The sequence below is a fragment of the Schistocerca cancellata genome, chromosome 4, assembly GCF_023864275.1.
Source record: "Schistocerca cancellata isolate TAMUIC-IGC-003103 chromosome 4, iqSchCanc2.1, whole genome shotgun sequence".
Taxonomy (NCBI): domain Eukaryota; kingdom Metazoa; phylum Arthropoda; class Insecta; order Orthoptera; family Acrididae; genus Schistocerca; species Schistocerca cancellata.
This window is the reverse complement of record NC_064629.1, coordinates 534713439-534736613: the sequence shown is the minus strand read 5'-3', so window position 1 is coordinate 534736613 and position 23175 is coordinate 534713439. Positions and strand designations below refer to the sequence as shown.

General features: G+C 39.8%; 1 protein-coding gene across 1 annotated transcript in view; it reads left to right on the top strand.

Moving 5' to 3' along the window:
- The first annotated feature begins 909 nt into the window (after positions 1-909).
- LOC126183784 (elongation of very long chain fatty acids protein 7) overlaps positions 910-23175 on the top strand; it is a 120953-nt gene continuing 98687 nt past the window's right edge. Inside the window, exons 1-2 of the mRNA XM_049926020.1 lie at positions 910-927; positions 20555-20618. Of these exons, the coding sequence (XP_049781977.1) occupies positions 20558-20618 (61 nt within the window). The 5' untranslated portion in view covers positions 910-927; positions 20555-20557. The remainder of the gene's footprint in view (positions 928-20554; positions 20619-23175) is intronic.

The window sequence follows — 23175 nt, the reverse complement described above, 5'->3', positions numbered from 1 at the left end:
ATACCGCTTATCGCGAGCTATCCGCTTACTATTTGGCTATCTGTGCATGATTTACGGCAAGCCCCAAACTTCCATACGTCGTCAGCCATGCGTCTACGGCCTGTACTCGTATATCCATTATGTTTAATCCCGTACACCCAAACGTTGTACTTCAAAGTCGCTTGCCCGGTATCGGCAGATAAATACGATATTGCAGTGCCCGTGTTGTTCTGATTACGATGCAAAGTTCATTTGGACATGCATGCATGCATCCGGTCTGGCCGTGAGTCGTGCACGGATAACCAAACGATAAGGCGACCGTTAGCGATTAGTGGGAAATCCGGGTTTGAGTCCCCGTCCGGCACAAGTTAGCATTGTCGTCATTCCATTGTACAGCTGATGGTAGTCCTTATTCGCAGTTGCGAATTCATTTGATGTAGTTTGACGCAGTTCTCCAAGCTAGTCTGTCCTGTGCAGACCTCTTTATTTCTGCATAACCACTGCAACCTACGTCCGTTTGAACCTGGTTTTTGTTCCTAGCACTTACCTCCATACCAAATTGACGACTCCTGGATGCCTGAGGATATGTCCTCTATCGCGTCGAAGCATGTTTGCGCCATAAGAAGATAAATATACGAATTTTGCAAGGTGAACCTCTACAAATACATCTCATTGTTGTACTCGCAACTCATAGGTTATCATCAAAACAGGCAGCCGGTTTTGGTGTGGGAAGCGGAGCAGTCACCCCGCGGTGGCCTGTGGGAGAAAGTGGTGTCCTAAATTTGGGCAGAAAGGGTAGCAGCAGAAGGCTGTGATGCGGTTTCCCAACAGCGCGGTGAAATGCACCTCCCCTCCCTGTGAGCCGACGCCGGCCGGCGCCGTGGCTGGCGGCTGGCGGCTGTGCGCATTAAGCTGCGTGCCGGCCCCGTGGACACCTCGCGCCGCCCGGTGAGTAGCCACGCGCTAATCCGCCCACACGACGATCCCGGCTTTTGCCTACCGCTCCACCTGCAACTAGCCGCGATCTTTCACCTCTACCAGCGGGCGATTTTCCCTGTGTCCTAAAGGCAATGAAATCTTTTTTTTTTAATTTTTTTATTCGTTGCTTGGGATTTCAGGTTTGTTGACAACGGAGATAGATTAATCACATATATGTTCCGTTGTTCCATCCTAGGATTTATCTATCACTTATCACTTTAGCCACCTCTGGCAATGTATATTGATGTGAAAAATGCCTAGTTGCACCGTGGTTCGGAATCCGCGTTAAACTGTAGGTCCCCCTGTAACTAGCAGGGTAGGTCAGTTTCAAAAGTCGGAGGACGTAAACGGCGGCATACAACCTTCAACAGGACCTTGCTCAATAAGGCACTGTGGTGTTTAAAACAATCTTCGCCGGCCGTTGTGGCCGGGCGGTTCTAGGCGCTTCAGTCCGGAACCACGCGGCTGCTACGGTCGCAGGTTCGAATCCTGCATCGGGCATGGATGTGTGTGATGTCCTTAGGTTAGTTAGGTTAAGTAGTTCTAAGTCTAGGGAGCTGATGACCTCAGATGTTATGTCCCATAGTGCTTAGAGCCATTTGAACCATAAAACAATCTTCGGATTGGTGACTACTTTACTTTCTACTCCATCCTAATGAATGGAAATAGCAGGCTCAAATTGTTTCAATAGGAAAGACACTTCACAAAATTGATTTGTCGGGGAGCCGATTGAGGTGGCGGAATACTTCGTGCACAGGAGCTATATTCCAGAATAGCAGGGTTCGAATTTCCTTGTGATCACCCTGTTTCAGCTTCTCATGCTCGCCCAAGGTAGCATTAGAGGAATCCTGGGCGCGATTGTTTTATATTGGTCATGACTGGCATCTGCTAGGTACTCGAAACTGTAATGACCAGAGGACGGCAATGATCACCAATCCTCTCCCTGATCGGCTAGAAACTGATACAACTGAATTCTGCGAACTTGTTGGGTAATTTACTTCGTTATCCTTGATGTCTATGAAACACTGGCGAAAGACTGCGACTGTGTCATATGTTTGATCAATCAGAAATACTTTAGCAGGAAAGTTTTTTATTCTCGCCGTTTTTCATCAACGACGCGTTTCGAAAAGGTCTTATCCTATCTTCCAATGGGAAACAATGTCTTAACATTCATTTTCCGACATCTGAGCGTGTAGAATTTCTCGTCCCGTGTCGTTTTTGTCAATATTGCAGCCAGAAAAGGCGTTCTATTAATTGTGAGCTAATACACACACACACACACACACACACACACACACACGCACACAGACGCGCGTGCTCTCACGCGTAACCCATCGTTCGCTTCAGAGATTCCATACACACAGAAATCGCAAGTCGAATGTAAGGTAAATATTGTCCACCTTAGTAAGATTAAATATCTTTTCTAAACGGGAATAATAAACTTCATTAGGAGGATTATTGCAGTGATAATTAATTTTCAGTCATCAAAAATAAGTTGGAGGTTTAAGATATTTCAAACAAGCTTCCATACGTCCATCCCATTTCGTCATTTTAAACAATTCATTAAACTTCGTAGTAAGCAGGATAATTGTAGATAAAGTTTTACGAACCTGTAGACATGGATGTCATAGAGCCACTACACAATCTTAGTAGGAACGTGCCTTGTTGGTGGGACTATTCCTTTATTCAGCAGAAAAATTATTTAGAAAAATCTCAGTCAACATAAGCAGATGAGCAACTGAACCCTGCTCATCCACATTGTAAGTCACGTCTTCATCTTTGCGCTCCGTTGGCCTGTAAACAAACAACTTCTTCAGTTCACTTTTTTTTTAAGAACCTTGCGCCATTTGACTGTAAATTACAGTTCATTGATTCCACACAATCATGATACCGGCTTTATAGCACTTCTCAAGTACAAGTTGAAATATTACATAATGTCCGACATGCCAAGATGACAAGTTATCGTCGAAGATTCATATATCTGGTCTTATAAACTAGTCGTCCTATTACAGGATATGAGTGCACATCAAAGATACATAATAAGGATGACATTGTTCACAGCGAATAAACATTAACAAATTGCGAGGAGTGTTTGACAGAAAATGTACTGCTGTGACCTGCATTCATAAATCAACTCTGTGATGTATGGACGTGATGAATTCAGGTCATAGCTATGTATTGGGTCTCAAATACTCATTACAGATTGTTAATGTTTGTTCGCTGTGCTGAATGCCAGACTTATTATGTATCTTTGATATGTACGCATATCCCGTAATACGACGACTGTTTTTAAGAGCTCATATTTGTTACTTCGACGATGTCATGCAATATAGGTACGTCGGTCATTTTGTGATATTTCAGCTTGCACTTGAAAATAGTTATAAAGCCGAAATCACGATTGTGTGAAGCAAATGGATAGTAATTTACAGTCAAATGGCGCAAATTTCTTTCAGAAAGTTTCGTCATGACTGTAATACCCGACGAAGGAAAAATCATTCTTCAGTTTAGGATCAGCATTAGTAAAACCATTCGATAATGAACGGAAATAACTTGATATCGTTTAAGACAACGTAGTAGCACAGATTTATAAAACACAGTACAAAAATACTAGGTTTCATTTCGGCTACCTAACACCGTTTATCGAAATCTGGTTCCTCTTTATGTATTTATCTACAGAGTAAACGAGGTTTAGCTTTAAGATGAATCCATCACTGGAAGCAGTCGTCCTGGAGATATAAAATTAGAAGCATATTTGCACTGAGAAGCTCCTAGGTATCCCCTCCCTTAAGAATGTCAATGTCATAACAGGTATGTCCCGGTTCAATAACTTCAAGGATACTTGGTCACTTTGTCTGAGTTGACTCTCGGTTACTGCCCTGTAGAAGAAAGTCACCGTTGCAAAAATTTAGGAGAACTATGCACTATGAAAGCCAAGATGGCTGGCTCGGAATCTTAACCCAAAGCTTTTCAGTATGAGTAACATTACTCAACCGCTTCACTAGCTTACTGCAGTACTTGAGAGCTGCGTACGGTCACCTCTGTGCTTTATACCATCAACAACTGTGGTCACAACTTTTGACTATCAAAATTTTATAAAAATCTGTCCAAGCAACTGAGGTGTTATACTGAAGCTCTTTTGTGAACCACAGTCTGCTTCGGACTAACTGTCATAATTTGATGCAATGGTCGAGCTCCGGGTATCATTTCGTTGGCAAACTAGAGTTACTGCACATAACTCATGTTCGTCAGGGACAGGTGTCATGATTTAGATTCTCCAAGAGTCCCCTAAATCTTTGCGGACATTCGTTGGGTGGATTCCTCGGACAACACGACGCCCTGTTTTCGTACTCAGACTTGACCACTTCTAACAACGGCACCGTCAAATAAACTCGTTGATAACAAGACGATAAATACAGATAATCCTAATCAAACTCCAGTCCGAATGTTGGGTAGAAATTGTGAAATTCGAATTTTCAAATCATTTTGAGCTGTGGGTAAGAAATAAAAAGTGTCCTTAACAAAGATAAACAAGAAGTACTGAGAGAATACAAATCTAGAGAGTGACGTAACCTCATAGCTTCTGTGGACAGCTGTTTCAGTGCCACGCAATGTTCAGCACATCAGTGCACAACGACTATTTCAGAGGAAAGTCTGTGTGTTGAACTCCATATTGGCATATGGACTCCATACTGACTTACATAATACGATATCTGAATTAATTCAGAATTATTCATAAATTTCTAAAATACTTATAGTAATGCCCAGTGGAAAACTAACATCACAAAGTAAATTGCATAAATAATTTCAACAACACAATGACGCAACGGTAAAATTTCAGTATCTCGTCTACTTATTCTGTCGGTAAGAAAGGATACTGCGAGAACGTATCTCGTATTTTAGAGGAGCGTATCGCACATTACCATGGAACCATCGTGACTGGAATTTTCTACCGTTTCCATGAATCATAACGGTCATTCAGCTCCGTTTAGTTCCCTCCCACACCCTTTTCTATCTCTACTGATGCTCAGTCTCCAGTGACCTCCATATGAACGGGTGCAAAAATTTGGGTCTCTGAAACTGATGTTTCGTAATTTAATTGGGTACTTGTGTAGCGTGCGGCTCGCTGACGGTGTCGAATAGTATCAGATTATTGGAAATTGGAAATTTGTGGTAAGGTCTTATGGGACCAAACGCCTGAGGTCATCGGTCCCTAAGCTTGCACACTACTTAAACTAAATTACGCTAAGGATGACACACACGCCCTTGCCCGAGGGAGGACTCGAACTTCCGACGGGGGGGAGCCGCGCGGACTTCAAAATAACTTTTACTAAACTTGGATATACTGGGGTGGGCACACTGGACGGTTCAAATCCGCGTCCGGCCATCCTGATTTAGGTTTTCTGTGATTTCTCTAAATCCTAGACCGCCCGGCTACTCCGCGCAGCGCATCAGATTACAAATCTACCTTTGTTCCCCGCTTGGCGTTCTAGTTCTTTCTAGCACGTGTGATTTGTTTCACCTCTGGCAATGATTTGTACAGGTAAAAAGTATCAAGTTCTTCGCGATTCGGAATCCGCGGTAAACTACATGTTCAACACTAATTGGCTGGGTATGGTAGTTCAAAGGTTGGAGGAAGCCAGAGGCGTACCGGCTCCAGTTGGTTAGCTGGTTGATTTGATCACCGAGATCATCGGTACCGTCGGATTAGGGAAGGAAATCGGCCGTGTCCTTTCAGAGGAACCATCGGGGCATTTGCCTAAAGTGATTCAGAGAAATCACAGAAAACCTAAATCAGGAAGGCCGGACGCGGGTTTGAACCGTCCCGTGTGCCGACCCCAGTAGATCGAAGTTTAGTAAAAGGTATTTTGAAGTTTAAATCAGTCTTAGTACTGAGATAGCTTACTTACTTACTTTTACAGAAAGAAGGTAATATTAATATTCGTTCCTCAAAGTGCAATAGTTTGCTAGAGTGATCGTATTAGCCCATTAGATGCCAGAACTTCCATTTGGGGATTACATACTGTAACAGGCCCAGTAACGCTATCTGTGTGTCTAGGACAAAAACTAAATGTTCTCTGCTTCGTGTGTAGCAGCGAACTTAAAGTGATTACGTGCGTGCTTTATGTTGAGGACGCTTTTTCTTTTCAACCTCTACTCACCTCTTCCTACGACAGGTGCGTGAATTTTGAAGTCAAATCAGACGTTAGATTTCGAGGCTTATTTTGCTCATCGTGATTTTTTTCTCGATTGCTGGTGAATGTTGATTACTATAGTAACACTGATTTTCATGTCGATATAATTTTCGTGGCTACAATGGGCACAAATCTCCATTTGGGGGCTTGACTAAAATGACAAAATTATCAAAAGATTTGGCTACAAAACCGGAAAAGGGGTGACTTACTATTTGTGTACAAAGCAATAGTAATAAAGAAAAAATTTTTCAAAAAGAAAATAATTTGTAGCTAATGGGTTAACATAGAGGTATCAACATAGCTGGTCCTCTTTTTAATTTGTCGCACAAGACACAAGGGCTGTCCGAACGACTATGGCTTTGTTTTATCGTTCAAGTTTTCATGCTTAGAAAAGTCCTAGGAATACTATTTAATGATGGCTATACTTTAGAACATGTGTCGTCACCAGCTGATTTCGACCAGTAGTCTTACCCACCATAGCTTTGAAGACACACAGGAACGAACAAACGTCAACAGCCTCACGAAACATAAAGATACAATGAATGATAGTAAATTATTTGTTTCAATATGAAACAGAAATGTTGATTGTAATAATTTTTGTTAATTACGATTTCTCTTTGCTATTTAATTTGTGGGGAAAGGAAAAATAATGAGCTATTGCTAACTTTCGATACAATTCATGGCCTCTTGGCGGATATTTTTACGATTCTCTGTTACTGTTCATTTCATTATTACTCTTGTTCTCATCCTTACACCTTTCTCCTTGCAGATTCAACGGCTGTCATTGTCTCGAAAATACAAATATGTATCACGCGGATTTACACTTACACAGAAATTAATAGAATATTTTTCGTTAGAATTTGAGCTGGTAAGCTTGAATAAATGTATTATCAAACAAGTTTGCTCAAATAAATAGTAGGGGTTGAATGACACTAAATATCCACAAAGCAATTTGTGCATCTAAAAATCGAGCAGCTGCAGGACAAAATAGCAGCAGGAGAAAGCATGTGTGGAACCAGACAGAAACATACCTACACCACCAGCTTGTATTCATCAATGTGCCTTGCATCATTTTCAGAATGATAAGCAACTTCTAGCGACGTATTTTGCAGACAAGAAAGCATTCGTATAAGCATTACCCTGTTTAGTCATTGCTGCACAGACAGTCCGATCTAGCAGGCTTTGTAGGTGAGTGTGGCATACATATATATATATATATAAAATTCCACGACGTTAATTTCTTTCATTCTCTTCTCTATTTCGTGCGACACTAGAACTTAAGCTTTCGTAAACATTAAATAATTATTGGTCTTCTTAAACTCTATAATTAGTGCAGACGCTATTGAATAAAATGTAATAACTTAGTCTTCTACTCTTCGCATTTTTCTTATTAAACTGTTTCACATTGTCCGTATTGTCTTCTCGGTATATTTATCTTGATCGCCGATTCTGCAGCGTCCCGGCTACTCAGTTCTAGAACCACTAAGCTCACGTGTATTTTTATTCTACTCGTTGTTTTTCAGTCTTCGAAATATGCAGTTTTCCTTGAAAGCGTTATCAAACTATCGCAGTGAAAGTGACGTCTGAAATTGTCGTCGTGTTGAGATAATTAATCACTGGTACTGCATCCAGGAAATGTGCAGTCACAGTTTGTTTTCCGTGGTTTGTTAAGTAAACAACGGAAAATTATTGCTGCTGGCGAATGTCAGTATGGCTCGTTAAAGAACCCTAGTGTTAAGTCTTTCATCTATTTTCCCCGAGAGTAGCTAACGATCAGTCTCTGAAGTTCTTCTTGTTTCCTCCTTCTCCAGGAATTATGAACGAAGATATTCCTGGCTTCCTCCGTGTAGAACAGAAACAAAGTAGGATGGTGTGGAGACTTGCCTGAATATCAAGGAAAGCACCCAGAACGTCATGGCATGGCATAAAGGCCACTAGAAAGTGCTATAAATCAAATGTTGCTATACTTAACTTTATAGTCGAACAGGACATGCCAAAATTTGAATGCCTTGTTCTTCGTAACGAATGGGCCTAAAATCATTGTACTAAAGACGATTTTGCCTTTGGCTTTGGTAAACTTGATTGTACACTTGCAGTTGTTTACCATTAAAACAATTATTTTTAAACTCTGGAAGTTACTCCGAGTTGATAGTGTTACGTCCCCCATTTGATTTTCGTCTTGAGCTTCGTTTCCTGTTTAGTAAACGACAATTATTCTCTGCGTTGCTGCGTTAGAGAACTGTTATTTAGAGCAACAGAGTGCTGACTGCGGGGAGAGGGGCACGTCTGGTGAAAAGGAGAGTGCGGGTGTTTATAAGAGTGTGGCAGTGGTTGGGTGGAAGGCCACGGTTTGTGGTGACGCAGAGTGGCGCATCGTTTCGCCACCCTGTGTTTCTTGTTTCTCGACCGGCCGCCGCTGCCCGCTGTCGCACAGTAGCCAGCACGTAGCGGCGCCTTCCACATCGCGCGACAACCCGCTGCCCGAATGATGGACTCGCTGCTCCTCCACCTTGTTCCCTCTATTGTCGACCAGGTAACAATACTGCTTTTGATGTTTAAATAGACTTCTTTCCCGTAAAGTTCCACATAAAATGTAAGAACCGTATTTAAAAATAAAAATGAAATTTTATTTCGTTCTTCGGTGGCGTTCTCTCCAAATTTCGTTTACTACAAAAATATCCAGAAAAAAACTGCGACACTATCTTGAGAAAATGTTTCTGTTTTATATTTTTGTGTATTGTGACGATTTCTTCTAAGAATTCATTCTCGTTTTTTTGGTTCATCAGTTTTCGACATTTTATGTGACACGGGGACAAGATTGTTATTTGAGATCTCCATTAAAGTAGTGTTATTGAGAGAACGTATCATTGCTGTCACTCAAGAGCTATAAATTCAACTATAAATTTTGAAAAAGATTTTTCTTGAGTTTTAAGAATTACTTTTAGATAGAAACGGCTAAGAAGAATATAGCTAGTGGAGATACCTATGGAAATTGCCCTTGAATGTGTTCCAAACCTGTTTTGCTGCTCATCATAGCATTTTATCAGATGGTCGATTTCCAGCCACCTCGCGAGGTTCTCACCGAGTGTAGAAAGCCTGTCCCGCCACTTCTGTACGATATAACAATTATTAATTTGTAGCCGTCCGGAGTGGCCGAGCGGTTCTAGGCGCTACAGTCTGGAACCGCGCGACCACTACGGTCGCAGGTTAAAAATGGTTCAAATGGCTCTGAGCACTATGGGACTCAACATCTGAGGTCATAAGTCCCCTAGAACTTAGAACTACTTAAACCTAACTAACCTAAGGACATCACACACACCCATGCCCGAGGCAGGATTCGAACCTGCGACCGTAGCAGTCCCGCGGTTCCGGACTGCAGCGCCAGAACCGCTAGACCACCGCGGCCGGCTCGCAGGTTCGAATCCTGCATCGGGCATGGATGTGTGTGATGTCCTTAGGTTAGTTAGGTTTAAGTAGTTCTAAGTTCTAGGGGACTGATGACCTCAGAAGTTAAGTCCCATAGTGCTCAGAGCCACTTGAACCATTTTTATTTACTTGTAAGCAGAAATTGTGACATTTTATTTCTTAGAGTTTCTATTTAGCCATCTAATTCATATCTAGAATGAAACCGAACAGCGCATTTCATATCGACTTGTTGCATCCTGGAGGAGTTGCAGCAAACTAATTGTCTCCACAAACTACATCGTGCTCTAAGTACCTTAGAGAACCATAATGTTATGTCATCGCTTCACGTTTCCGTTAGATACTTACAACGATACGTTCGCATCTGGAGTTGCTCGGGATATTTGTTTCCACGAAAACTGTCCCTCTACCTGAGATCCATTATGAAACATTGTCAATAGAAGGAAAGTAGTATCGAAGTGCCTAAATAAAGATTTACTCTAGCAACAAGTACAACTGAAAGTTCACCTAAACGGCTCATCGGCTGTAGCTAATTATGAGTCTTTTCCTTTGAACGTTTTTAAAATGTTAGTCACATTTATTGGCGATCTGGTTTCATCAATTGGCTACCACTAAATAATGATCTATATTTTACTTCGTTGTTCGTAATGGTGACATTTATATGCGACTGAGCAATGGTAAATCATTGACTTTGGAATAAAGAGAACGTTATTTCAATCTCATTCCAGCAATTCTGATTCAAATTAACAGAGGCTTTCATAAAGACAATTGAAACAAATAAGCCCTCGGTCACAATTTTTTAGTCTTATTAATCAGGTTTCAACACTTCTAAGAGTGCCCTCATCAGAATTTAGACGTTTAAAGTGGTCTATAACATAATTACAAATTTCTGGGAAGACTCTCCGAGGAGTCCGTTGCAACCTGTGGCTGTACAGGTATGAGCAGCCCTTAGAGGCTCGCCTTCACACATTCCTTTTAAATGTTTTGTGACTAAAGGTCTTCTGGCATGTTATTTGTTTTATACGTGACATGTAGGTACTGTCTCTGTCTTGTATTGTTAGTTAGCACTCACACGTTTTTAGATTAAAAAAATTTTCTTCCCTCAAATTTGTAATTATGTTATAGACCACTTTAAATGTCTAAATTCTGATGAAGGCACTCTTAGAAATGTTGAAACCTGCTTAATAAGGCTAAAAAATTGTGACCGAGGGCTCATTTGTTTCAATTTATAAACGGTCACTGAACCAAGCAGCCATATTCAAACTTTTGCGTTTCATAAAGACGTTCACACGAATACCTTGTCGGATCAGAGAAAGTTCCCCATCAGTAAAGATCTCACTCGCTGTGGAGGACTAAACTAGATATAACTAAAAAAAAGATAGTCAGAATATTACAAAAGAAGAGTTTAGGATACTGATTCAAAAGTATTTAAGACTGGAAGTCTATTGAAAATTATTTGTTCAATTCGTGTCAGGATAGGAAGAAAGTATGTGTTTTAGTAAAATTTCATCGAAATTTCTGTCAGTTTATGCTTTATGCAAGAACATACTCTTTTCTTCTCAACTTAGCCTTCTAAGGCGAACTGGTATCATCTAGATTTCTTCTCTCACCAGCAACAAAAATTTATAAAATTTTGTGGGATATGAGGGTAGCGTTTCATGGGAGTGACGACAAAGTCAGATCGATCAGAAGTATTCAACTTTTATAAAATGGAAAATAATATTGGTATTGTTTTTTCTCCGAAATCTGCGATCCCTGTACAAGAATACGAGAACAAGGAATCAAATGTAACCTTACAAATAAGTTCAATGGCAGATGCAAGATGCCACTGGAATTCATGTCATACCATAACCAAATTTCGAGTGGCGGTAACTGTAGGTCTGAGTTCAGTTACCTATCGATGTGAGAGACAGAGATTCAGCAAGCAGAGAAAGGTCCGAGTATTATGCGTGATGTACTGAAGGAAAAAGCACAGTCGTAACAAAAGTAGTGTTTGGAAAGAGAATTATCATTCCCTTGGGCTCCAAAGTTTATATATTTGGCTCGACCTGTGAATTGTTTTTAACACCACTACCTCGTTGTTGAGTTTTCTCGATACGTAAATTTTGTACTACCTGGAAACACGAAGGAAACAAATTTTACTGCAGTCAAATAAAAAAAGTTTTGACCACAGTACGACTGCTGACGAGAGCGAGCTGGAGAAGAGCAGTTTACGAGGGCTGTGAAGCACGTTGCGCAGTCCTTGTTGACGGAAAGGGCCGGGCATGTGCGAGACATCCTTGAATATGCGCCCCACCCGCGCAACCAAGGACGCAAGCGCCAGTCCTGGCCCCGCTTCCGCCTTCTAAAACCCTTACCTGTGAAATCTAACAACCTTCACCATCTAGTTCTTGCTGTAAAGCAGAATATGTTTCGAAATCCATACTTACCACTCCTCAAATCTGCTAAGGTTTCCTTTCTAGGAATAGCGATCTATTATACTTCGACCACAAGGAAACTTGTTTCTGTTTCTTTCATCAAGTTTCTGTGTGTTATTTGTCTTATACTTCACGTTCCAAAAAAGCAGTTATCACAGACTTTGAATCTGCGTAGCTGTGAATTGGATAAGAGGGAGAATTTCAGTCGCATAATGTAGGAAATTTACAACATACTGGTATCAGAAAGGTTCGACGTTTTTCTAAGCTTTAGTCTTCTCTGGTGCAAGTTCATTGGTTTGTCAAAGTACCAGTGCCCTTGGCCGTCACTAACAGTGCGGTGCGTAGTGAGCCAATAATCTGATCTCCTAAATGATGAGTCCATCTTCACCTACATAACAGACTTGTTTCTATTGATGGTCAGTTTCTGTTGTCTGATTGAACTTCTGAAGCGGGTGTTAATCGCCTCACCCCAACATTCTGAATCTTCAGTTTACATGTACCGCTTACTCCATTTGCTTGTAAATTTCAGTAGGTTTTCAATACAATGGCATATACGAAGTACACTGTCCATACCTCGTTGTCGATACGAAACCTCATTCATCGTAAGTCGTCTTCCGACTTCGTATTTTCGCAGCATCTACTAAATGCGCTTTTTAAAGCACTTTTTTTATTTTTAAATCTTATGGGACTTAACTGCTAAGGTCATCAGTCCCTAAGCTTACACACTACTTAACCTAAATTATCCTAAAGACAAACACACACACCCATGCCCAAGGGAGGACTCGAACATCCGCCAGAACCTTACGCCCAGTTCAATTAATTTATTTAAAAAAGACACACGATAGTGGTACAAAAGTATGAATGAAATCTTTAAAATAAAGAAGTGAAGCGTAACAGGTACATAAACAAAATAAGTGGCTCCATCCTTGCACAGGATCAGCCACAATCATATTAATGTAAATGAGCTACTGAGATAACTTTAGACATTTCCCGCGAATCGGCTGCTAGGAAAGATGGTGCGCCTGAGATATTAAGGACAGCTCAGATTTGTTGTTAAATTCAGAGATAACTAAAAGATGTAAAATTAAAGTGATGCCAAATGCTAGAGAAGATTACCAAGAATGAAGGGCAGTTCTGGTGCAATAGAGACAATTTGATTTTCACTTTTTTGGTCCAGTCACGCATTACGAAAATCGTATATGAAATTTCTGTTATTTCATAATCCTGCAAAATAGGTACATTTCACAAATAAAACAGACGAATATTCGTTTGTATTTTGGTCAAAGAAACTTATGAAATCTGTACTCAACTCAAAAAGGGAGTTATGTTTCGACTTTTAGATTCAGTTTTTCACATTGAGCGTATGCGCTCCAAAACTGAAAATAACCATTTTAATACATTTATGGTCGCTGATATTGGATTAGATCAAGCCAACGTATGAAATAGCTAGCTACAAGATAAAATAATAGACTTTCAGGATCGCAATAAAAAACTTTTGATAACTTATAGGTATCACTTGCTGAGGTAGATAAAAATTCAAAACGTTACCATTTTCTATAATGGAATTCTCTGTCTGTTTTCTGTGGGTATTGAATTTTTCCGTACGTCATAATTAAAAAAGCTATCTAACATCATTATGTTCATTTAAGATATCTTATATTTCAGTTAGAAGACAGAAGTCGGAGGAGACACCATGCTCGTAACTTCCGAAATCTCTGAGAGACTGGTTATATTTAAAACTGATGAAAACACTATCGCCGGTTTGTTGTAAAAATGACAGAATGGTTTCACAGTTCATGACAACCGCTGCATATCACATGCAGCTAAAGACAAGTTTCTATTAATGCTTTTAACTTTCACTTTTTGGACCTTTTAATATTTGACAGTTTATTGAATTTGACATATTTTCTTAAAAAGATATTCTGCAACATTATTTATTACAATTACTTTTTACTAATAAGTTAAGTAGGTACTTTCCTTCATTTATGTACAGCATTACTCTTATTGCGCAACAAAACTAAGTTACTGAAATTACTGGTCAGAAGTATTTGAAACCTATTCCGAAAGAAATCACTTTGATATCTTTTGACACACTGGAGAAGACTTGGCATTGAGTCACGGACACGACCTAAGGATAGTGATTCATTACTTATTCAGTGAAAAATTTAACTCGAATAACGGAGAATTCAATTACTGTCTGAGGTCAATGAACTCTATAGCAGGTGCAGCCAGAGGGCAGGGCATTGTTTTCATGAGATCACCCGATACTAGTCACGGAAGTATGTTACGTGAGGACAGGAGGATTTCTCAGGAAGCAGTAGTACAAATTCTTATTTTCTTTTACAGTCTCTTGATGTTAAGAAGAGCAGACGATGCAATAAGACAGTGCGTAGATCATCGTTGTACAAACACTAACCATACAAAAGGACTGCAGACAGTCACTGTACTATTGCGATTTCAAATATATTACATTTCGATATGTGTCGTCAATAGATGCAACACCATTACGAATTAAAAATATTTTGGAGAATATTAATGTACGCTACCAATAACGTCTGTAACACATTAAACAATTGTTAATCCTCGTTTGCATAAGCGTTGTATTGCATAAATATGTTTAATAATTGTTACTTTCTTCTCACCTGTGTTGTAACAGATTTTGATTGCTAGGCTTGGGTAAAAATTACTTATATATTTTGTGAAACTTTTGGAAATATTCAACTAGAACAACTCGTCTGTGTAGTAAGTCCTTAGACTCCTTTTGCCAAAGGGAAGAGTTCAGATACCGACGTGGTTATTTTGCTGTACTTATGATTTACGTGGTTTTCTTAAACTGGTTCCAAATAAGTTATGACTGGTCAGTTCACGAAGACTAAAGTCAATAATTACCCCTTCATTTTTTTCAAGAGTAGTTGCCGACTAGATCACGCCGACTACAGAACGATAGACATAGATCTTTTTTACATCTACATCTGCGTTCATACTCTGCAAACTTCTATGAAGTTCATGACAAAGATTGCTTCCCATTGTATCACCTGTTAACGCCTCTTACCATTCCATTCAAGGAGCACGGGAAAAATGATAGTTTAAACGCCTTTGTGCACGCTGTAATTAGTCTAATGTTGTCTTCACAGTTCCTAAGAAAATGATATGTATGGGGTCGAAGTATACTCCTAGATTCCTCACTTAAAGCTACTAAGTTTTTAAATATGCTTTCAAGAGATAGTTTGCAACTATCTTAGCGTGTCTCCGCTTCAGATTTTTCAACATCTGTGTAACTAGCTCCCACAGATGAAACACGCCCGTAATTATTCATGTTGCCGTTCTCTGTATACGTTCATTACCCCCTGTTACCCATATCTGCCGCGTGTCCCACACAATTGAGAAGTATTCTAAGATGGGTTCCACGAATGATTTTTAAGCAATCTACTTTGTACACTGACGTCATTTCCTTGATGATGATGAAGTCCCATACTTCTTTACAGAGCGTAGGGGAACGACGCGGGAGACCCGCGCGGCTTTACCCTAGTGGAGGTGGTTTGCCGTTGCCTTCCTCCGACCGTAAGGGGGATGAATGATGATGATGAAAACGACACAACAACACGCAGTCATCTCGAGGCAGGAAAAATCCCTGACCCCGCCGGGAATCGAACCCGGGACCCCGTGTTCGGGAAGCGAGAACGCTACCGCGAGACCACGACTGCGGACGTCATTTCCTTAGTGTAAATAATAAAACGAAGTCTGCTACCTGCTTTACTTGCGTCTGAGTCAATGTAATAGTTTCATTCATACCCTTTCAGCGTGTTACACACAAGAAGTTGCATGAATTGACCGATTCCAGTTGTGACTGGTGGATACTTTAGTCACAAAAGACTACTTTTTTTCATTTAATGAAGTCTACAATTCCACATTTCGGAAATTTTAAATCAAGTTGTCAGTCTTTGCATCACTTGGAAAGCTTATCAAGATCTGACCAAACATAAGTGCCCCAAAGAATTTTCCTGGAGCAACCAGATGTTGCTTCGACCTCTGTCGCTGGCCCTCGATCCGGGATAACATGTTGCTTCCTTCCTACAAAAATATCCTCAGTCCAGTCACAAATTTCGCTTGATATCCCATTCGATCTTACTTTCGATAATACGCGTACATGTGTTACTGAGTCAAATAATTTTCGGAAATCGAGAAATACTGCATGTACCTGACTGGCTAGGATCTGTGCTTTCTTCCCTACCGGGCATTGTAGTTTTTTCGAGGGATTTACGGTAGATAATAGTTAAAAGAGGAGCGAAAAAGGCCGAAAATTCGGTACATAATATCATAATCTGCTGGCGATTACATCGGGCCCTGGAACTTCGTTCGATTTTAGCAATTTCATCTGTTTCTCAACACCACTGCCACTAATGTCTGTTTCACTCATCTTCGCAGAGAATTAAAGTGGGACAATAGCCATGGATGTTCATTTGTAAAGGAACATTTGAAACCAAAGTGCAACGTTTTCATTTTTGCTTTATTACCCTCGATTTCAGTCTCTCTCTCTCTCTCGTCTACGAGTATCTGGGCAATAACTTTGGTTTCATACAACATCTGCGTATCTCTAGCCCTACGCTTTGCTGTACGCCTCTTACGCAGCAGACTCTGTTTTTCATATGTTTCTGTACAGTGATTGTATACCATGGGAGGTCCCTCCCATCATGAACTGTTCTACCAGGTACATACCTTTCAAGTACATGATTAACTACTCTTTTAAGACTGATCCACGGTTCTTCTGCATGCTCCCTTCGAATTTCTTATCGAGATACGACACTACAGCCTCTTTTTCTAGTTTTCTGAAACTATAATTACTTCTACTTGTCTTAACTACCCTTTGTACTTTAGTAATCACTGTTGCTGCGACTGTCTCATGTTCGCTGATACCAGTTTCTTGGTGAACATCCTCAAAGAGGTTAAGTATATTTATTGCTTTCGAACAATGTTTTTTGTAGTTCTCAGAGAAGGCAATTAGTAATGTTTCCCAAGATATCTTATCACTCTCACAACAAAACTATAATTTTTCCAATTGATTGCTGAATGATTAAAGTCTCCTCCAACGATGACAAAGCCGGCCGCTGTGACCGATCGGTTCTAGGCGCTTCAGTCCGGACCCGCGCTGCTGCTACGGTCGCAGGTTCGAATCCTGCATCGGGCATGGATGTGTGTGATGTCCTTAGGTTAGTTAGGTTTAAGTAGTTCTAAGTCTAGGGGACTGATGACCTCAGATGTTAAGTCCCATAGTGCTTAGAGCCATTTGAACGATGACAGTATGATTGGGGAACTTACGTACTATTGAACCTCCATTTTCTCTAACGTTTTCTATTACATTGAGTGGTGAGACTGATGGCTGAAAGAAAGTTCCGATTATAAATTTACGTTCACCCTGGGTACTGAAACTTGCCCAGATAATCCAGCATGCAATTTCAGTTTCTATCTCGCTATATTTGAGTTTCTTGTTGAAATGAAATGTCGTGTGGTGAGGGCCTCCCGTCGGGTAGACCGTTCGTCTGGTGCAAGTCTTTCGATTTGACGCCACTTCGGCGACTTGCGCGTCGATGGGGATGAAATGATGATGATTAGGACAACACAACACCCAGTCCCTGAGCGGAGAAAATCTCCGACCCAGCCGGGAATCGAACCCGGGCCCTTTGGATTGACAGTCTGTCGCGCTGACCACTCAGCTACTGGGGTCGGACAGTAAACAAATACACCACCTAGATTTGTAATTAGCCTCTCCTTTCGATATACGCTTAAATTTTTTCCAAAAATCTTCCTCCTCAGGAGCGCTTCAAACTCGGCACTTTGATGCGAATGCTTCGGCTGTTAATCACTGGAAGTTTAAAAATCACCCCCTGTGGGTGCTTTTCTCTGGATCTTATGCTCACACTGATGGGTGCCCCACAGCCATCGTTATCTGCCCAGGAAGGAGAGTCGTCAAATCCAAGACACCCTTTAGTGAAACCCTCATACAGTCAGCGACCTGCGTAGCAGTCCCTGATGTGTAATGCACACCTGACACGTTAGGCGGTTCCTACATTTCTCACCCTTATGGGTAAAGTCCAAGAAGCCGCAGCCTAGCTCGTCATAGTACATACGAAGTTTTGGCTCAGTCCTCCTACTCGGCTCAGAACCAGGCGGCCACCGCCAGTTCTGGTGACAGTGCTACAAATTGTGAACCTTGTTGAAACCCTGCGTGCAAGGCTGGTCTTCACACCCTCCTCTGCCGGTCTCTGGAATGATCTAAATGCAACCCCGAGCTCAGATGACAGATATCGTTAGTTCCAACATGCACCTCAGTGTGCAGTTGTTTGCACCACGTTCCCTCAGTGGCTGTTGGAATAGTCTCTTCAACATGCTGAATCAGGTCCCCAGCCATACTCGTTGAGTGCGCCTGGCATTTCTTCCCATTAGTGGACCATTATACGCTGTACGTTTGAGCAGAGGAGGGGATAGTACTTGAGGTATCTCTGGTATCTTTGCTACACGACTCTCGGATGCTCTCTCGACACATCCACTCGCAGCAACTTCCAATCGTTTGCAATATTCAGGCCTATTTCCACCTGCTTGCGAACATCGACTGACTCATACCATATTCGAGAAAAGCGTTCACATTGGGGCTGCATTGTGCCTGGGGAATTTTCTACGGAACAATAAACAAATAACTTAAAAATAAGCCTGCAGATTCTCTTTTAAATTATGGACCTGTTAAGCTAAAGGTATTGATATAATTCCGTTTATGAAATCAAGAAATTCGTCCGCAAAACGAGATATGTATTAAGGCAAATGAAAACCCTGTGATAAAAGTTACTAATATCCTGAAACTTTTTTTAGGTTGTAGTCGCTAACAAACTAGAAAATAATGTTAATTTACGATAAATGGAGACAATATACACTTGAAAGGGAATACTAATTGTAGCACAATATGTGACACAGTTATTCAATCACGAACCTGAAAACTGTTGCCAAAAGTTTCTAAAAAGCACAATTTAAGTTCACAAATTACGATATACTATGAGATTTTCGCCACACTCGGAAATGTTCTGAAGCACACAGTATATCAAGATACACATAGGTATTGAGACAATCATCGGAAGATTATGAGAAAACAACGCTTAGAATATTAAAATCTAAAATTTCGAATCAGCACTTGTATCTGTCACACTTGTATCTCACACAAAAGGAAAATCCAGAAATCAGCTTATATATGCAAATAAAGGCGCAAATTGTTGTATTTTTTACTTAGCTGAATTTGTGACATCTTCCACACTGTCGTGCCACAGATGAATTCTGCAGAGTCAGTTTGTTGCAGTCAGAATAGCGAAAATTCTAGAGCAGCAAAGCATGTTTTCCACATGATACGGCTAGCATGCATTCCGTTTTAAACTCTTTGGTTTCCTGTATCTACTCACTACTACGTCACTATAACCCTATCATGAGACTTACTTAGCCATCACAATATGTATTTATCAGATTTCAACCTAATTAAAGAAAACTTTAATGCAAATCCTATACCATTTTTTTCTATCGTAATCTGATTCATTAATGGCCAGAAATCTGTACTGCTGCAAAACCAGACGTAAATATTACCTATATTGCGAGACCTTTTTTGTTTTCATTGTGCTTTGAAATCCGTTAAAAATCCTATCCTGAACAACGTCATGAATTCAGTCTTTATAAAATAAGTGATATTATTCAGCTGTCAAGAAGAGGATGAAAATTCAACAAGTACAATAAGTTCTTGCACGATCTCACGGATCTAATTAAAACCAGGAAGCTCTCCCCGAAACAAAATAACATTGACTTGGTAATTTTAGAAAGCGGTACTGTTATTAACATACAAACAGGGCCAGTATAGGAAATGTCGTTGGGTTCTGTCTACATACAATTTCAATGACGGCCGCAACTTTCGTTTAACTTTGTATGGATTTGTGCTATGCCTTCTTTCTGACACAGCGTCAACCGATTTCCGCAGCTGATGCCGATATTTGCGCAGTAACATAATCTTCTAAAATTACGTCATATATATCTAAGATTACAATAAAGAGAAATACTTTAACTACGGATTCGTTAAAAATATTCTCGAAACACAGCGAATCCCATATTGGCCCCAACACATCGATGAAGAGAAAGGCTGTAGATATATCAAAAACAGTCCGAAAAAAGAAAGATGTATCATTCGATGATAATTAAAAATTTGAATATTCATTGGCAATAGGTGTCTAAAGACAAATCCGTAATTTCGCAAGAAAAATAAACTTCTTTGCAATATCTATCAAGGATTGTTGCTCTCATTTGAACTAGGAAAATATTCTTCTCTTCCGATATGCTCCAATTTCATATTGTTAAACTGATGTACTGATGTATAAAAAAGCAAAAGAAAAAATTATGTTACATAAAATGCTAAAACTATAAAAGTAAAAGTGAAAATAGTATAGTTCATTGTGGAACACTTTCAGTTGTATATTTTTATACTGGACTAAAAAATGTTTTGGAGTAAGACTGACAAAAATAATATTTATCTTTATTGTGTTTCAGAAAATGGCTAGCCTCATGCACCTGGTCGTCCACAATTACAATGAACTCATACAACATAAAAAACGTAAGTACTGCTACGAATTAAATAAGAGTTATATTTGGCGACAAAAGTTGGTGCACTTTCATCTTCACTGACACTGACAGAGTACTTAGCTTTGGAATTAAGAACAGTAAACATACAATACTAGTACTGCATTATGCTTCTAGAGAATCGCTCTGCGTTCTTCTAGTATAAAACCTCTTTTAGGAGTAATTTAGGAATTTTGAAAAAGTCAATGGTTTCCATTGTATTCATTGGGCTTAATTTTCTACTGGCCTTACCGCTACTCTTTGCAACGTACGGAAGGTGCAGGAGCAATAACTTACATAATGAAATCAACGTGCTGTATCACCGTGTCCGTGCAATCTTCTACTTCATCACGGTTGTTTTGAAAAGTACTCATAAAATTCTGGGTCAACTCGTCTTGCAGCAAAAATAAATTATGCTAATCATAAGCTTAAGGTTTCCAATTTTAGTTATAATTTCATTTCCTGAACTAATATAGTTCTTACTGACAAGTTGAACATTGGCAATTGTCCCTCTCTTTACCACCATCGTTCGTTCCAGTCTTAAAAATTACTTCATTGGGAAGAACTTACTGAGATAATTTATCAGATTCAGACGTCGCCTTAATTTTCACATTGGATATAAATCCGAGAAACAATAAGTAATATAAATTTAAGTGTATTATGTGTAATATTAAAAATGAAGTGTTTTCGTCCATACTAGATGATTCTGTGGTTGATATTCTCCCCACCTCCTTGATACTACTGCTTACAGCGAAAGTGTGATGGGTAAGCAGTCATACCATGTCGATGCTGTAAACGCAGATCTACGGATGGATGATCACGATGACGTCGTAGCAGAAATTACGCTTTTGAAGTCAATTACTGAGTACAGTGAATGTATACCGTACCGTACATTCAGATTATGTCAGGTTTTAGTGACGTTGGAGTCTTTCTTCGACCTGTGAATGGCGTAAAATGCATGGATAGGTAAACGTCGTAATTAATTTTGCAGTTTAAATCAGTATTTGATCTATTTTGGAATGATATGAAAATAAAAAAGATGTAGAACATGGGTTCCGGTTTCGGTAAATAGCCTACTACTCCCCTATGACGTGAAGGCGTAACAACCCTCGATTTGTCAGCCTAATTCTACTGATGAAAATATTTTTACCACCAACACTAGTGACAGCTTAACCTTACCTGAAACCCCCCTCCCCCCTCGCGTTAATAGGTTTTATTCAACACTGTCATGAAGGCTGTTGCATAGCGGATTACCTCGTTTGAGAGAGAGAGAGAGAGAGAGAGAGAGAGAGAGAGAGAGGGAGGGAGAGAGAGCGGTATTACGGATAAACAAGTGTTAAATGGAGTCACAGAGACCACGAAAACAGAGATGTGAGAGACAGCAAAGTTCTGTCTACAGGAGTATCAAAGAAATTCACGTAGTTTTAGTCATATGCGGAACCAGTAATTACATAAAATTCTCTCTTCAGTCCGCCGTAGTACTTCGAATAAAGGAGTTTTCTTTCACCAATGTACTGATATCACTCTTCTCGATCAGTGTACTGAAGCGAATATTAAAACCATAGAATGTAATAGAAACTAAAAGCAATGCGTTCGGATCACATTAAATTTTTGATTAAGTAGGTTACAAAGCCGTCATCGAGTTTTCTGGAGGACTCTCGAGCCACTACAAGTATCCCGTGAACAGAAGAAATAGAAGACAGGTAAAAACAGTGGCATATTCAAAAATTTAAGAATAATTTATTGTCCGTCGCAGTCTCGGGTGGGAGTGAATCACGGCATCTGTCTCAAGGGCTCAGGATAGCCGGTGACAGCCGAAACCGGTAATTTGATTGTGAAATTGTTCTCCTTGTATCGAATAATAAATTATTTTCAAAATAAGCAATCACTGGCTATCCAGTACGACTTAAATTTCATTTTTTCCAAAACATTCAAACAATGTCAGTAACAACTGGCTACTAGTCTCCATCTGGCTGTAGGGTTCGAGAACAAATTTTTACTTTAAAATGACAGCTTTCTTTGAATCTGGTCAAATACTCTTCCGTAATAACCGTAGATTTGTGATGTAACAAAGTTTTGAACTCCATCTCAAGCCCAGTACTCACGAGATCTATAACAAATATCCGTACGAATATTCATGCAGATGCCATGTTTATTAACTTTCATGCTGTTCGATTAATCAACAATGAGCACGCTTACAGAACGTATGATGTAGCAATATATTGACAGTTTATTTGAGAACTCAGCATGTAAGTGTAGACAACGAACCACTTTCGGTAACGAAAGTTAGTGTCTTGTTTTTGATAAGTGTTTTAAGAACGCTCAATTAGTCATTCATTCCACTCTTATGTTAGATACTGAAAGAAATGGCATCTGTCCAAGACATGAAATCAAAATTTACTTATAGGTTTTTAAAAATATAAGATACAAGTTATAAAGTAAAACCTTTTAAAAATTTGATTTTTGAAGTTAATATTAATGTACCACAAACCTTGATTATATACATTATTTTTAGTTTCCTAGCAAGAATAAATAGGAGTGCTAGCAGTGTC